Source organism: Coregonus clupeaformis, chromosome 24 (assembly GCF_020615455.1).
Source record: "Coregonus clupeaformis isolate EN_2021a chromosome 24, ASM2061545v1, whole genome shotgun sequence".
Taxonomy (NCBI): Eukaryota; Metazoa; Chordata; class Actinopteri; order Salmoniformes; family Salmonidae; genus Coregonus; species Coregonus clupeaformis.
The window spans coordinates 16,955,561-16,970,321 of record NC_059215.1 but is presented as its reverse complement, the minus strand read 5'-3'; the positions used below and the strand labels follow the sequence as shown (position 1 = coordinate 16,970,321).

General features: G+C 42.0%; 1 protein-coding gene across 2 annotated transcripts in view; it reads right to left on the bottom strand.

Annotated features, from left to right (window-relative positions):
* LOC121537892 (activin receptor type-1B) overlaps positions 1 to 10,433 on the bottom strand; it is a 32,368-nt gene extending 21,935 nt beyond the window's left edge. The window contains exon 1 of one of the 2 annotated variants that reach the window (XM_041845534.2): positions 10,077 to 10,433. In XM_041845534.2, the coding sequence (XP_041701468.1) occupies positions 10,077 to 10,140 (64 nt within the window). In that variant the 5' untranslated portion in view covers positions 10,141 to 10,433. Of the gene's footprint in view, positions 1 to 9,951; positions 9,998 to 10,076 lie in introns of those variants that run through there. The other variant, XM_041845535.2, reaches the window with a different exon arrangement.
* Between the last annotated feature and the right edge of the window lie 4,328 nt (positions 10,434 to 14,761).

The following is a 14,761-nucleotide window of genomic DNA, read 5'->3' as shown; positions in this document are numbered from 1 at the left end:
TGGGAAGGAACATTTTAAAGGCCCATTTCTTGGCATTGGAGAGAAAATGTTGCAGTTTTCAAGCTAATTTTCTGCAATACTACACATTTTCTCATGAAGCAGAGCAAACTTTGCAGGTTTAAAGCTGCAATATGTAACTTTTTGGGTGATCCCGGCCAAATTCACAGAAATGTAAATTATAGATCTGTCATTCTCATTGAAAGCAAGTCTAAGAAGCAGTAGATCTGTTCTATGTGAGCTATTTATATTCTTCCCGGTCTTAAGTTTAGTTTTTGCATCTTTTATTTCAGTTTTGTACATCAGCTTCAAAGAGCTGAAAATACAATATTTTTGGTTAGGGAAAATATATTTCACAGTGGTTTAGATGGTACAATGATTCTCTACACTATACTTGCTTGTTTTGTAACAAACTGAAATTAGGCGAACTATTAGAATTTTAGCAAACAGGAAATGACGGAGCGATTTCTGCATAGTGCATCTTTAAATTACTGTGTATTTATGTAATTGTAATAACTTTTAGGAATAAAAGGTTTGAGTTGAAAGATGTATAATTGGTAGAGTACTGTGGATACCAATATCCCTGTGAGACTCCCAGGCCCATGTTACCCAAGGTTAAGAAAATAAATTGTAGATTAATAATATTACATTTTGTTGTATTACACACTTAAAAACGTATTCCACAAATCCCTAGGCTGAAAGTCATTTAATATGTTGTTAGTAATAATCATAAAAATTTAAAATAAAATGCAGTACCTCCACAGAAGGGTCACACCCTTCCGTGGGCCCGACCCCACTTCGAGAACCCCTGCTCTAGGGGAAAGATTTTCCTAAATAGCTTCTGAAGCTTTATAATTGTATGTTTATTATTGGAAAAATTGCAGTTTTTTTCCATTTACTGAAAGGTTTCCGTTTTGGAGATAAGAGGTTGTCATCCGACAGCAACGATACAGTACCATAGCGATCATGTCCACGGGTCAGTGAGAGGCCAGACTGTTTGCAGCTGCAATTAGGCATCCAGAGCTTTCTGGGTTGACTGGAGGTGGTCATTAGAGAGAAGAGGTTATTAGCCTGGTTGTTAAATGGATAGTTCTGGATTTTGGCAATGAAGCCCGACCTGCTGGTGGCTCCGGAGACGGGCTCTAACCACCACTAACTGTCTATTACCGTATATGTGCACGCAGCACATAGAGAAGGAAAATAACTGATAATTGATCACATGGTGTAAGAATGAATTGATTATTGAATGTTATTGATGGACAAAACACACAGCCTGCCTCTGCTCAACAAACTCAAACACAAATCGTTTGGGGGGGGCTGCTGCAGTTCGAACAATATTGAGCTACTCCCTCGCAGCAGTCAAGCATTCCGACAAGAGTCGTTCACAATCTACTCCGGTTGCGGCCACAACTAGACCTCGTTTCAAAACGGTATCAACAGCTAGGTTTCCATCCCGCTGGCGACAGATTAACATTTGAATAAAAATGTTTTGACTTGTTGCAGATAAAAGGCTATGCATGATGAAGTATGGGTTTCCATCACATTTTCAACTTTACTGATGGTTCTCTCACAAACAATGTTGCGTTCTATAGCGAGTGTGCCCACTCCGGTATTGGCACGTGCGCTCTGGCCAACAGCACGCAGATAAGCACAGCGCGCTAGAGTGCACGTATAGCCTACATGAGATTATTATGGACAAAAGTGAGCATTTTTTATTTGTCAAATGGCAGCCAAGCATCAATGATCATGTCACCAGAATAAGACCCTTAATATATATATTGGAAAGGAGCGTCAAGTTCATCACCTTGCACTTTCGCCACCCTGTGAAGTTCATCCTACTTATTTCATCTGTAGCCTAATAAACTGCATGCTTTCCCGACGAGTCGTAGTGGGAGGACCAAGTTTACTTCGATATGTTATTATATCTATTTCCACCGACATTTCTCTCATAATTCATTTTACCGACACAAAAACAGCTCACCTTATCTAGTGTATTTTGTTTTGTCTACATTTGTTACATTTACTGAAAAAGCACATCTCCAATCACAGCGCCCTATGGTGAATGGGAAGCTTGTAGAATCATGACTCTTTCTGGTTTTTAGTTCATCATTCGCCGGTCCTGCGTGCTCTAGGCATTACTGAATAAAATGAACTAAATGTGTAGAAAGATTTGTTATTTTCACTGAACGAGTTGAAAAGATCTGAGTCAGTAAAAAGAGTCAAACTTCCCATCACCAGTGACTCCCAGGCAGCTCTGTTCCTGGACATTCCATTGGCTCTAATCTGGTAGACAAGCATGCACATGTTGGAATCTGACTTGATGCGCTCCCTTTAATTTCCATAACATCATTAGGACATGAAACAGCTCACACACACACACCAGCACCTGTAGGGATAGTTCAGCAGCACGCCAAATGATATTCTGTTTACAGCTCAGCCAAGGAAAAAGGGTATTTTCTTGTTCTCTTTACTAAGTCATCTCTGATTACATGAGATCTGATTCTGAACACGAGGCAACGACAGGCAGTGGCTACAAGAGCAGTATTCTTGGCTACATAATGCAGCAGGCTAGCTAGAACTATTAAACCACAGAGCTTCCTTTACTGACAAGGAAACAGAACCCAGACTAGTTCTAGGCGTATTATAGCCCTGTAGGTTACTGGCAGAGTGGGCAGAGGAAGGAAGCATAAGTGGGACGACAGATAAAAGTCTGCAATAGAAGTCTGCGGTGGGACAGCCAGGTCCACAATAGGCTTTGTGAATGTTCAAGTGGGGGAGATTAAGAAAGAGACACAGGAGATAGAGAGAGCAAGAGAAAGCAATGGAAAGAGAAAGCAAAAGGGGACAGAGAGAGAGGAAAAGGGGACAGAGAGAGAGGAAAAGGGGACAGAGAGAGAGGAAAAGGGGACAGAGCGAGAGGAAAAGGGGACAGAGAGAGAGGAGAGAGAGAGAAGAGACATGCCCTGCCTCACAGTAGTGTCTCAGGTGGAGGTCTTCTCGGGTGCAAAAAGTTGGACCTGGACGGACAAATCAGACTCAGGTCCGATATAAATTTTGTTTTAAGGCAAAGAAGGGGGGGGGGGGGACCTGGACGGACCCGAGAACAATCAGACCTGAGCCTGAATGGACCTGATAACAGATCCCAGTTCTAGACCAGACTGGACCAAGTGGCAAAAAAAAAAGTGTTTCAGCCAATATGCTCTTCTGGTTAACAAATAGATTTGTATATATTGGCTAGGCCTTCTAAGGCAATAAATTCACCTTATTAGCTTAAAATAAATATGCTATGCAGAGCTGTGGTCAGGTCCAGTCGGGACTAGGGCTGGGCGATATATCGAATTATTATTATGAGCATTTGTCTTTTTGGTCTCGTCTCCTTAGGTCCTTCTGTGCCGTGTATCCTTAGCGCCTTCCCACTCGCACACAGACACCAAGCCCCTCCTCCTGCTTGTTTATGAAACCTGTGTTCAATTTTCTATAGTGCCTGCTACCAGAAGTTGCTCATCATTAGTGGATGATGATTTTCATAGACTGACTTGAAAGCCAGATCAGTGATTATTGCAAAAAAAAAGCAGGTTAAACTATTTTGATAAAATGATTAGTGGGTCTTATGGTTGTGGAAGGCTTATATTTAGCCTAGGTATACTTTTACAAGCCCTGAATTAATTAGATTATTCCTGTCTGTTTGAAATGCAGTGGAATGACCTTTAATTGTGCAACAAAGCTTATTTATAGAAAACATCAAGCGATAAATTATTTTTGTGTATCAATCTAAGTCACAAAGGTCTCATGATGACTAAGCTAATGACTGGTAAATTCCATTGATGTCATCAACAGGAGACGAAACTGGCCATGACGACCCTGTGAGTAAATTAATAGACCAGACAAGACCCCCAGGGCCTACAGCAGCCTAACAACTTTTAGCTTTTACCTCACTAGCTAGGCTACTTCTGGGTCCATCTGGTTTCAGCTTTGCCATGGCATAATCCATTATGTGGTGTGAAACTGTGGCTCCAGACAGAGCCGAGTCTCTTCATAAAGCAGCCCAAGCCCAGCTGGACAAACCCTTCACCCCCACAGTCTGCTTGGCCTAAGAAACCAACCTACTCCACTCTCACTGGTACTAGAGGACTACATTGCGCTTGAGTGTGACATTTGGCTAACCAAGTCGAACGGTAAACTCAGGTACATCCCAGCCTGTCCTAGTCATATTTTCACATAGAGTCTCAACCCTGTAGTCTAGGCTACGTTTACCTCTCACATCCTCCCATCTCACTTCAACACTGTCTATTTGAAAAAACAAAAATGTGAGCAATCAAAGTGCACCATGTCCTTATCTAAAACCGGCCGGACGAGGGAGGAATGTAATGTTGCTCTCTGATTCTTGGAAGTGGAATGAGTCACTTAACATAACTAAATTAACAGGTGGCAGCAGACTGGAGGTTATTGACATTGGCAGATATGGGTAACTTTCTCAGTCTCTCCATTTTAAAATGTTTTTGTGAGTGGCAAGTTGCAACAAGGAGATGTTTTATTATAATTTACATACATTAACATGTAGTGTGTGTGTGCGCATCTATCAGTTACACATACATACAAGTAGGTCACATGGGGGAAAGGCGTTGTGCCATGAGGTGTTGCTTTCTTTGTTTTGTGAAACCAGGTTTGCTGTTCACTTGTGCTATATAAGATGGAAGGGAGTTCCATGCACTCATGGCTCTGTATAATACTGTACGTTTCCTTGAATTTGTTCTGGACCTGGGGACTGTGAAAAGACCCCTGGTGGTATGTCTAGTGGGGTAAGTGTGTGTGTCAGTGCTGTGTGTAAGTTGACTATGCAAACTATTTGGAATTTCCAACACATGTTTCTTATAAAAACAAGAAGTGAAACAATCAGTCTTTCCTCAACTCTTAGCCAAGACTGGCATGCATAGTATTAATATTAGCCCTCTGATTACAATGAAGAACAAGACGTGTCACCTGACAAGGTGTACCTGTGGATGTATTTCAAGGCCTACCTTCAAACTCAGTGCCTCTTTGCTTGACATCATGGGTGCTGGAGGAAACAGGTACCAAAGTATCTATATCCACAGTAAAACGAGTCCTATATCGACATAACCTGAAAGGCCGCTCAGCAAGGAAGAAGCCACTGCTCCAAAACCGCCATAAAAAAGCCAGACTACGGTTTGCAACTGCACATGGGGACAAAGATCATACTTTTTGGAGAAATGTCCTCTGGTCTGATGAAACAAAAATAGAACTGTTTGGACATAATGACCATCGTTATGTTTGGAGGAAAAGGGGGGTGGCTTGCAAGCTAAAGAACACCATCCCAACCGTGAAGCACGGGGGTGGCAGTATCATGCTGTGGGGGTGCTTTGCTGCAGGAGGGACTGGAGCACTTCACAAAATAGATGGCATCATGAGGAAGGAAAATAATGTGGATATATTGAAGCAACCTCAAGACACCAGTCAGGAAGTTAAAGCTTGGTCACAAATGGGTCTTCCAAATGGACAAAGACCCCAAGCATTATTCCAAAGTTGTGGCAAACTGGCTTAAGGGGCAGAACTGAAAAAGCATGTGTGAGCAAGGAGGCCTACAAACCTGACTCAGTTACACCAGCTCTGTCAGGAGGAATGGGCCAAAATTCACCCAACTTATTGTGGGAAGCTTGTGGAAGGCTACCCAAAACGTTTGACCCAACTTAAACAATTTAAAAAGGCAATGCTACCAAATACTAAATTGAGTGCATGTAAACTTCTGACCCACTTGGAATGTGATGAAAGAAATAAAAGCTGAAATAAATCATTCACTATTATTATACTGACATTTCACATTCTTAAAATAAAGTGGTGATCCTAACTGACCTAAGACAGGGAATTTTTATTAGGATTAAATCTCAGGAATTGTGAAAAACTGAGTTTAAATGTATTTGGCTAAGGTGTATGTAAACTTCCGACTTCAACTGTACAGTGAGGGAAAAAAGTATTTGATCCCCTGCTGATTTTGTACGTTTGCCCACTGACAAAGACATGATCAGTCTATAATTTTAAATGGTAGGTTTATTTGAACAGTGAGAGATAGAATAACAAAGAAATTCAGAAAAACGCATGTCAAAAATGTTATAAATTGATTTGCATTTTAATGAGGGAAATAAGTATTTGACCCCTTTGCAAAACATGACTTAGTACTTGGTGGCAAAACCCTTGTTGGCAATCAGAGGTCAGACGTTTCTTGTAGTTGGCCACCAGGTTTGCACACATCTCAGGAGAGATTTTGTCCCACTCCTCTTTGCAGATCTTCTCCAAGTCATTAAGGTTTCGAGGCTGACGTTTGGCAACTCAAACCTTCAGCACCCTCCACAGATTTTCTATGGGATTAAGGTCTGGAGACTGGCTAGGCCACTCCAGGACCTTAATGTGCTTCTTCTTGAGCCACTCCTTTGTTGCCTTGGCCGTGTGTTTTGGGTCATTGTCATGCTGGAATACCCATCCACGGCCCATTTTCAATGCCCTGGCTGAGGGAAGGAGGTTCTCACCCAAGATTTGACAGTACATGGCCCCGTCCATCGTCCCTTTGATGCGGTGAAGTTGTCCTGTCCCCTTAGCAGAAAAACACCCCCAAAGCATAATGTTTCCACCTCCATGTTTGACGGTGGGGATGGTGTTCTTGGGGTCATAGACAGCATTCCTCCTCCTCCAAACACAGCGAGTTGAGTTGATGTCAAAGAGCTCAATTTTGGTCTCATCTGACCACAACATTTTCACCCAGTTCTCCTCTGAATCATTCAGATGTTCATTGGCAAACTTCAGATGGGCATTTATTTGTGCTTTCTTGAGCAGGGGGACCCGGTCGCTGCAGAATTTCAGTCCTTCACGGCATAGTGTGTTACCAATTGTTTTCTTGGTGACTATGGTCCCAGCTGCCTTGAGATCATTGACAAGATCCTCCTGTGTAGTTCTGGGCTGATTCCTCACCATTCTCATGATCATTGCAACTCATTGCTCTTTGGTCTTGGCCATGGTGGGGAGTTTGGAATCTGATTGATTGATTGCTTCTGTGGACAGGTGTCTTTTATACAGGTAACAAGCTGAGATTAGGAGCACTCCCTTTAAGAGTGTGCTCCTAATCTCAGCTCGTTACCTGTATAAAAGACACCTGGGAGCCAGAAATCTTTCTGATTGAGAGGGGGTCAAATACTTATTTCCCTCATTAAAATGCAAATCAATGTAGAAAATGTTTGACATGCGTCTTTCTGGATTTTTTTGTTGTTATTCTGTCTCTCACTGTTCAAATAAACCTACCATTAAGATTATAGACTGATCATATCTTTGTCAGTGGGCAAACATACAAAATCAGCAGGGGATCAAATACTTTTTTCCCCTCACTGTATATGATTGAATCATCAGCATACATGGACACACATGCTTTGTTTAATGCCAGTGGCAGGTCATTGGTAAAAATAGAAAAGAGTAGAGGGCCTAGAGAGCTGCCCTGCGGTAAACCACACTTTACATGTTTGACATTAGGTTTGACAGATAAGCTTCCATTAAAGAAAACCCTCTGAGTTCTATTAGATAGATAGCTTTGAATCCACGATATGGCAGAGGTTGAAAAGCCATAACACATAAATTCTCAACAACAGGTTATGGTCAATAATGTCAAAGGCTGCACTGAAATCTAACAGTTCAGCTCCCACAATCTATTTATTATCAATTTCTTTCAACCAATCATCAGACATTTGGGTCAGTGCAGTATATGTTGAGTGCCCTTCTCTATAAGCATGCTAAAAGTCTTAATTTGTTTACAGAGAAATAGCATTGTATTTGATCTAACACAATTTTCCCAACAGTTTGCTAAGAGCCGGCAGCAAGCTGATAGGTCTACTGTTAGAACCAGTAAAGGCCAATTTATCACTCTTGGGTAGCAGAATGACTTTGGCTTCCCTCCAGGCCTGAAGACTTTCCTCTAGGCTCAAATTAAAGATATGACAGATAGGAGTGGCTATAGACTCAGCTACTATCCTCAGTAGCTTTCCATCCAAGTTGTCAATGCCAGGTGGTTTGTCATTATTGATCAATAACAATTTTGTCGCTTCTCCCACACTAACTTGACAAAACTTTTTGGGGATATTTTACCCCCTTTTCGTGATATCCAATTGCGATCTTGTCTCATCCCTGCAACTTCCCAACGGGCTCGGGAGAGGCGAAGGTCGAGTCATGCGTCCTCCGAAACATGACCCGCCAAACCGCGCTTCTTAACACCCACCCGCTAAACCCATAAGCCAGTCACACCAATGTGTCGGAGGAAACCCAGTTCAACTGACGACCGAAGTCAGCCTGCAGGCGCCCGGCCCACCACAAGGAGTCGCTAGAGCATGATCAGCCAAGTAAAGCCCCCCCGGCCAAACCCTCCCCTACGACGCTGGGCCAATTGTGCGCCGCCCTATGGGACTCCCGGTCACGACACAGCCTGGGAATGAACCCGGTTCTGTAGTGACGCCTCAAGCACTGCGATGCAGTGCCTTAGACCGCTGCACCACAAAATTCTAACTTGCAATGTATTTACAGAGAAAAATAACTGGGAGCTGGCCCAACAAACTCCCCAGCCCTTCTCTACAATGCCTCTCTCAATAAAGTGACAAATGTGGCTTTTTCAGTAAGTTTAACACAACCAGGCGTTGTGACCAACAACAAACAAGTCTAGCTAGTAGCAATAGGCTAAATACACCATATGCCAAATTCCAACCCAGATGTATTCATTTATTATGCCTTGGATCTGGTCATCAGCTGCTCTGAGCAGAGGGGGGCTGGGGGAATGGGGTGGTGGTGGCCCCATAGCAGGAGCCTGAAAATACCCCCATTCGCCACATTTCCATCACAAAGAACCAGACTTCAACTTTGACTTCTGTCTGGGTCTGCTGAATGGACGGCTGGTGTTGCACCCCTGCCAGTTCCCACTTGGCTAGTGCAGTGGTGGTCACAAAACAGACTTTTTACTCAGAGATTCACAACTTGAGAGATATATATATATATATATTAAATAGCACCACCTCTGATAAATAAATAGTCTGGATTCCTGTATCCAGTTCTCTTGGTGGAAGGATATACATTATTTCAGCTGATAGCTACTAGAGATGGCCCTGTGTAGCTCAGTTGGTAGAACATGGCGCTTGCAACGCCAGGGTTGTGGGTTCGATTCTCACGGGGGGCCAGTATGAAACAAAAAAAATCGCTCTGGATAAGAGCGTCTGCTAAATGACTAAAATGTAGAGATACAGTCAATCACAAAAACCTCTAAACGCGTGACTATGGGTCTTCTATGTATTTCTGTTGTATTTTTTGACTTTGTTTGTTTTGCCCCATATGTAACTCTGTATTGTTGTTTTTATCGCACTGCTTTGCTTTATCTTGGCCAGGTCGCAGTTGTAAATGAGAACTTGTTCTCAACTGGTTTACCTGGTTAAATAAAGGTGAAATAAAAAAATAAAAAATTTCACTTCATTGTTATATGCGGAAGCGCATATACCCCCCCCCATCTAGCCTATTGTAATCACGAGCCGCCAGTAGATTGTTTAGTAAACACAAACGCTCACAGATAACCGTAGCGTTAACATCAACAGAAACGTGTGGCCTCTTTTCAAGACATAAACATGAAGCAATGTTGAAATACACAGACTACTCTGTTAGCCTGGCCCCTTCGTGCACACCTGATTAGCAAACTAGCCAAGCAGCTACAGTAGCTCGAGACAGACGCAAACATGTTTTGTTAGCTAACGTTTGCTAGCTAGCTACTTTGACTCACTCACACGCTAATCACTTGTTCTATTTATATAACTAGTTAAGCAAGCCAGATGCATGATTACAGAAATGCACGGGCCATGTTTCTTCGGCTGTGTTATTCAACGAGTTTAGCAAGTAGTACTAGCTATAATGTGTTTGCGGTTTACAAACCCTAGACAGGCAGCGCCATGATGATCGACAGGCGATGCCAACCAAGCCATCCTCCCTCTCATCAAACAAACAAAAAATACACGAAGACAAAAGACGAAGGGGCCACACGTAACCATTTTACTTACCATCACCGATGGCTACGAACCCAAACAGGGTCAGTAACGTGAGAACAATTCGTTTTAAAGCCATTTCTTCAGCATTCCCATCGCATTCGGAGTGTGGTATTGTAAACACCACGGCCAGATCTAAACACAACACTAACCATACAACCACCGCCAACCAGTGATGCGAAGTATTCTTCTTCTTTGGGTTTTATGGAGAACTACACGCAAAAAGGTGTATTGGCCAGCAATCGTGCGGGATGAAATAAAAGATCCCAAAAGACAAAAGCCAGGCGAAGTGATGCAGGCAGCGCAGTTCATTAAATGGATGTGCATTCGGATTTAAAGGGGAGCGCTCTTTCTGGTTCCAGCCCCTTTGTTATGGTAGACCCGACACTAGACTGATAGTAATGCAGATTAATATTCTGACTGCACTGAATCATTTTTGATCATTTCTATACAATTTTACAATTCGTGGTATAGGATTTAGATATATTACCTGACTGGACTATTTGTCACAGAATGTATCAGGGCACTTATGTTTTAGTAGTATTTTAGGTTATTTGCCCACATGATGAAAAAGCCACTGTGAAAAATGTTACATTTTGGGCAAATACCTATTAGAAGATTTAGTGACAGATCATTTAGTCAAACTGAGATAGTCTACACCTAAGCTGTCTTAATGAAAATGGTCAGGCTCATCAGGGATGCATTTGGCAGAATGGAAAAGCTCTATCTCTCTCTGCTGTTATCACCTGGCCCTTTGCTAGTGCTCTCTGTTCTGCCCTGAAGTTTAATAGTGTCTGCTTGGTCTCTACAGACAGCAACTGTATATCCAGCCGTTAACAAGCTGTCCCAATTGATCTGCTCATTTCTTCAGTGCACGCACGCTAGCGTGCGCACACACACGTCTGCTGGTCAAATCCTCCTTCTATCAAAGCCAGCCGAGACATTTGGATATGGACAGAGAGGAAGACATGAGAGGGGCTCCTCTCTCTCTCTCGCTCTCTCTCTCTCTCTCTCTCTCTCTCAATTCAATTCAATTCAATTTAAGGGCTTTATTGGCATGGGAAACGTGTGTTAACATTGCCAAAGCAAGTGAAGTAGATAGTAAACAAAAGTGAAATAAACAATAAATATTAACAGTAAACATTACACTCAGAAGTTTCAAAAGAATAAAGACATTTCAAATGTCATATTATGTATATATACAGTGTTGTAACAATGTGCAAATAGTTAAAGTACAAATGGGAAAATAAATAAACATAAATATGGGTTGTATTTACAATGGTGTTTGTTCTTCACTGGTTGCCCTTTTCTTGTGGCAACAGGTCACAAATCTTGCAGCTGTGATGGCACACTGTGGTTTTTCACCCAGTAGATAAGGGAGTTTATCAAAATTGGGTTTGTTTTCAAATTCTTTGTGGATCGCTGTAATCTGAGGGAAATATGTGTCTCTAATATGGTCATACATTTGGCAGGAGGTTAGGAAGTGCAGCTCAGTTTCCACCTCATTTTGTGGGCAGTGTGCACATAGCTTGTCTTCTCTTGAGAGCCAGGTCTGCCTACGGCGGCCTTTCTCAATAGCAAGGCTATGCTCACTGAGTCTGTACATAGTCAAAGCTTTCCTTAAGTTTGGGTCAGTCACAGTGGTCAGATATTCTGCCACTGTGTACTCTCTGTTTAGAGCCAAATAGCATTCTAGTTTGCTCTGTTTTTTTGTTTGTTCTTTCCAATGTGTCAAATAATTATCTTTGTTTTCTCATGATTTGGTTGGGTCTAATTGTGTTGTTGTTGTTGTTGTCCTGGGGCTGTGTGGGGTCTGTTTGTGTTTGTGAACAGAGCCCCAGGACAAGCTTACTTAGGGGACTCTTCTCCAAGTTCATCTCTCTGTAGGTGATGGCTTTGTTATGGAAGGTTTGGGAATCGCTTCCTTTTAAGTGGTTATAGAATTTAACGGCTCTTTTCTGGATTTTGATAATTCGCGGGTATTGACCTAATTCTGCTCTGCATGCATTATTTGGTGTTTTACGTTGTACACGGAGGATGTTTTTGCAGAATTCTGCATGCAGAGTCTCAATTTGGTGTTTGTCCCATTTTGTGAATTCTTGGTTGGTGAGCGGACCCCAGACCTCAGAACCATAAAGGGCAATGGGTTCTATAACTGATTCAAGTATTTTTAGCCAGATCCTAATTGGTATGTCAAATTTTATGTTCCTTTTGATGGCATAGAAGGCCCTTCTTGCCTTGTCTCTCAGATCGTTCACAGCTTTGTGGAAGTTACCTGTGGCGCTGATGTTTAGGCCGAGGTATGTATAGTTTTTTGTGTGCTCTAGGGCAACGGTGTCTAGATGGAATTTGTATTTGTGGTCCTGGCAACTGGACCTTTTTGGAACACCATTATTTTTGTCTTACTGAGATTTACTGTCAGGGCCCAGGTCTGACAGAATCTGTGCAGAAGATCTAGGTGCTGCTGTAGGCCCTCCTTGGTTGGTGACAGAAGCACCAGATCGTCAGCAAACAGAAGACATTTGACTTCAGATTCTAGTAGGGTGAGTCCGGGTGCTGCAGACTGTTCTAGTGCCCTCGCCAATTCGTTGATATATATGTTGAAGAGGGTGGGGCTTAAACTGCATCCCTGTCTCACCCCACGGCCCTGTGGAAAGAAATGTGTGTGTTTTTGCCAATTTTAACCGCACACTTGTTGTTTGTGTACATGGATTTTATAATGTCGTATGTTTTTTCCCCCAACCCCACTTTCCATCAATTTGTATAGCAGACCCTCATGCCAAATTGAGTCAAAAGCTTTTTGAAATCAACAAAGCATGAGAAGACTTTGCCTTTGTTTTGGTTTGTTTGTTTGTCAATTAGGGTGTGCAGGGTGAATACGTGGTCTGTCGTACGGTAATTTGGTAAAAAGCCAATTTGACATTTGCTCAGTACATTGTTTTCACTGAGGAAATGAACTAGTCTGCTGTTAATGATAATGCATAGGATTTTCCCAAGGTTGCTGTTGACGCATATCCCACGGTAGTTATTCTCTCTCTCTCTCTCTCTCTCTCTCTCAGAAGGAGAGCAGAGCTTGGCCTTTGATACTTTAACAACCCCCTTCTACGGTGTTAAAAATAACCAGCTCTTAATCTGACAGCATGGCCAGATAGACAGACTGGGGCATGGAGGGTATTATCTTTCTGGACTTTGGTCAACACTAGCCAGACAGATACAGTAACACCCACACACACACCCACACACACCCACACACACCCACACAGGCTGTGGAATCGATATTGTGGTTCTCTGTAGCTCAGCTGGTAGAGCACGGTGCTTGTAACGCCAAGGTAGTGGGTTCGATCCCCGGGACCACCCATACACAAAAAAAAAAATGTATGCACGCATGACTGTAAGTCGCTTTGGATAAAAGCGTCTGCTAAATGGCATATTATATTATTATTATATTGTAGATGAATGGGCAGATAGACTGGAATCAATTTCCGTCCACACTCACACACAGTGTTCTAAGTTTATGTTGATCTGCATGAATAGACACGGATTAACTTTGAAAACCTTTAGATGTCTTCTCTTTGTGGAAATAGAAATAGAGCCTCCAGACGTAATAGAAACATGTGCTGGCCGAATTAGACCTGCTTCTTTCACACTACACTAACACCACACTTTGGCAGTTTGTAACTAGGTAAAAAAATATATATATCTGGGAGAGAAATACATCTCTCACAGTAACACAAAGAGATACACACACGGTCACACACACATGTAGGCACGCATGCACGCACACGCACACACACACACACACACAGACACACACACCCACACACCCACACACATATACACACACGGTCACACACACATGTATGCAGGCACGCGCACACAAACACACACACATATATACACATGCATGTGTGTGCATGCATGAGTGTGTGTGTGCATATACGCCTGTGTGGGTGCATGCATGAATGTATGTATATAAGAGTATCTGTTTATGTTTGAGCAGGAGTTTGTCCCATTAAAATTCCCATTTTGACATTTTTGATTGTATTGGACTGTAAACCTATGCTGAAAAACATGGCTGAAGACTACTCCATTGAACCAAAGGGATCATTCATTTGAGTCAAAGATGATCTATGTAGTGTCTGGTGCCCTCTGGTGGACAATTACGCCCTTATTCTCTACCAGTGTAACAACTCATCTTTTAGTAGCCTAATTAAAATGTAACGTCAGTGTGAAGTGAGCAGCATAGAAACACATTTCAACCAATTTGAGTAGGTTAACAAATATGCATCTATGGATAAATGAAATACCCTGTAATCGATGTAATGTTTTTTATTCCCCTTTTAAATATTGAATGGTAGTGGTGATAATGATGGTATTTCTAAGCTAAAAGTATTGCATATAGAATTTCAGATTTAAAAAAATACAAATACATAAATATCCTAATATACATACAGTTGAAGTCGGAAGTTTACATACACCTTAGCCAAATACATTTAAACTCAGTTTTTCACAATTCCTGACATTTAATCCTAGCAAAAATACCCTGTGTTAGGTCAGTTAGGATCACCACTTTTTTTAAGAATGTGAAATGTCAGAATAATAGTAGAGAGAATGATTTATTTCAGCTTTAATTTATTTCATTACATTCCCAGTGGGTCAAAAGTTTATATACACTCAATTAGTATTTGGTAGCATTGCCT